The 2500-nt window shown below is 42.3% G+C and overlaps 1 protein-coding gene across 1 annotated transcript in view; it reads right to left on the reverse strand.

Annotated features, from left to right (window-relative positions):
• LOC119577674 (dynein heavy chain 3, axonemal-like) overlaps nucleotides 1-2500 on the reverse strand; it is a 15918-nt gene that overhangs the window by 9879 nt on the left and 3539 nt on the right. The window contains exon 5 of the mRNA XM_037925233.1: nucleotides 792-970. Within this exon, the coding sequence (XP_037781161.1) occupies nucleotides 792-970 (179 nt within the window). The remainder of the gene's footprint in view (nucleotides 1-791; nucleotides 971-2500) is intronic.

The raw sequence follows: 2500 nt of genomic DNA on the forward strand, positions 1-2500 counted from the left end.
CCAATATCCACGTACTTGAAGGTGATCAGGCTGAGCGTTGTCTTGTGCTGGCCGTTGTTTGAATGAATGAATGAATGAATGAATGAATGAATGAATGAATGAATGAATGAATGAATGAATGAATGAATGAAGGAAGGAAGGAAGGAAGGAAGGAATGAAGGAAGGAATGGAAGCACAGCAAACACACCTTACCATCCAATCCCTCACTTAAATAAACGAATGCATAACCCAACCAAGATCTTCGTAATAAACTTGGTGCTGGCCGTTGTTTGAATGAATGAATGAATGAATGAATGAATGAATGAAGGAAGGAAGGAAGGAAGAAAGGAAGGAATGAAGGAATGGAAGCACAACAAACACACCTTACCATCCAATCCCTCACTTAAATAAACGAATGCATAACCCAACCAAGATCTTCGTAATAAACTTGGTGCTGGCCGTTGTTTGAATGAATGAATGAAGGAAGGAAGGAAGCGAGGAAGGAAGGAAGGAAGGAAGGAAGGAATGAAGGAAGGAATGGAAGCACAACAAACACACCTTACCATCCAATCCCTCACCTAAATAAACGAATGCATAACCCAACCAAGATCCTCGTACTAAACTTGGTCTGGTGCTGGCCGTTGTATGAATGAATGAATGAATGAATGAATGGAAGCAAAATACGTACAGACTGAGCTTGGTCTGGTGCTGGCCGTTGAATGAATGAATGAATGAATGAATGAATGAATGAATGAATGAATGAATGAATGAATGAATGAATGGAAATGAATGAATGGAGGCAAAATACGCACTTGAAGGTGACCAGATTGAGCTTGGTCTGGTGCTGGCCGTTGTACTCCTCGACGAAGGCTGCGATTGTCTGCCGGAGCTGCGCGGCGTCGATCAGCTCCTCGTAGCGCCTCTCCGCCGCCGGGGTGTCGAGGCTGCCCATCACGCCCCAGCAGACGCGCTCCAGACACGCCTCCGTCACCTGCAGGTGGGCGGGGCCGGTGGGCGGGGCCGGTGGGCGCGGGGAAGATGAGTGGGGCCGGTGGACGGGGCCGGTGGGCGGGGCCGGTGGGCGGGGCCGGTGGGCGGGGCCGGTGGGCGGGGCCGGTGGGCGTGGGGAGGATGAGTGGGTGGGCGCGGGGAGGAAGAGAGAGAGAGAGGGTGTTAGTTACCGCTGAGACGCGATGAATGTTGTGGTGGTTTATATTTATATTTGTGTGAATATAAATATATACACGGGTCGTAGAAGCAAGGGGAGGGGTAAATGGAGGAGGAGGAGGAGGAGAGAAGGAGATGGAAAAGGAGGAAGGAGGATGGAAAAGGAGAAGGAGATGGAAAGGAGAGGAGATGGAAAGGAGGAAAGGAGATGGAAAGGAGAAGGAGATGGAAAGGAGAAGGAGATGGGAAAAGGAGAAGGAGAGGAAAGGAGAAGGAGATGGAAAAGGAGAAGGAGGAGGAAAAAGAGGAGAAAAAGAAAAAGTAAACGAGTAAAAGGAGAAACAAAAGACAACTGGGAAGGACGAAGATGATAATATTGAATGCAACGATGCAGAGCTAATGGAGCAAAATCTGTATATATATTATTAAAGTTCTATAACTTAATGACTGCTAGCGATTTTGGAAACAGTAGACACATGATTGACACGCGGCGGACAGATAATCAACAGGACTGTTGTTATCATGCATTTGCAACGATTTATTTCAACAGAGTCTTATATACAATTATTGATCATTTTATATAATTCTCAGCTTACAAGCATTTCATTTTACGGCGATTTCCCTACTTTTGGACGTGTCTAGCTTGTTATAGATATTTTCTCGATTTCATAATGATTCACTGGACCGCAAAGACATCTAAAGCATGTAGCATGATCATTAGCGGCGAAAGAAACGGATTATTTATTCTCGAATACTCATAAAAAGCAGTTGAATTATTCATCACACTAGAAAAACAACCAAACAGAGAAATAATGTCTTTTTCAACACTTTAAGTTTATCAAAACGTCTGTCGATTGCATAATGCTCGATTGCAACCATCTCAATTCTTCCTTTTGCAGTGAAGCGAGTGTGAAAGGGAGAGGAAGAGAGGAGGAGAGAAAGAAACGGGGAAAAAGAAATAGATTTTTTATTAAGAAGGAACAGAGTGAAAGGTATATGTAAATTATTTTTAAAGTGTTTCTTAGAGATTTAAAACTTTTCACATGCATTTTTAGATTCATAATTCAATAGTTTATCAATTTATGATAGTTATCATTAATCTGATTTAGACTAGAAAGTAGAGGAAATGTGTTTAAAGAAAGAAATTCTTTTAAGCAGTCAGTTATATTTTAAATACTCAATTAATCATTATTGAAATGGCATAATAAACCTGCATGCTTAAACAATCACACTTTTAATTCACAAAGGGATTAATTAAATTCCATTAAAGAGCGAAGCAACGGCCCAAGCAATACACAGGTACATTGTTCATCTATCCATAGTAATATCAGTGCCCAGTGCTTACCAATAGAAA

The sequence above is a fragment of the Penaeus monodon genome, chromosome 10 (assembly GCF_015228065.2).
Source record: "Penaeus monodon isolate SGIC_2016 chromosome 10, NSTDA_Pmon_1, whole genome shotgun sequence".
NCBI classification, from domain to species: domain Eukaryota; kingdom Metazoa; phylum Arthropoda; class Malacostraca; order Decapoda; family Penaeidae; genus Penaeus; species Penaeus monodon.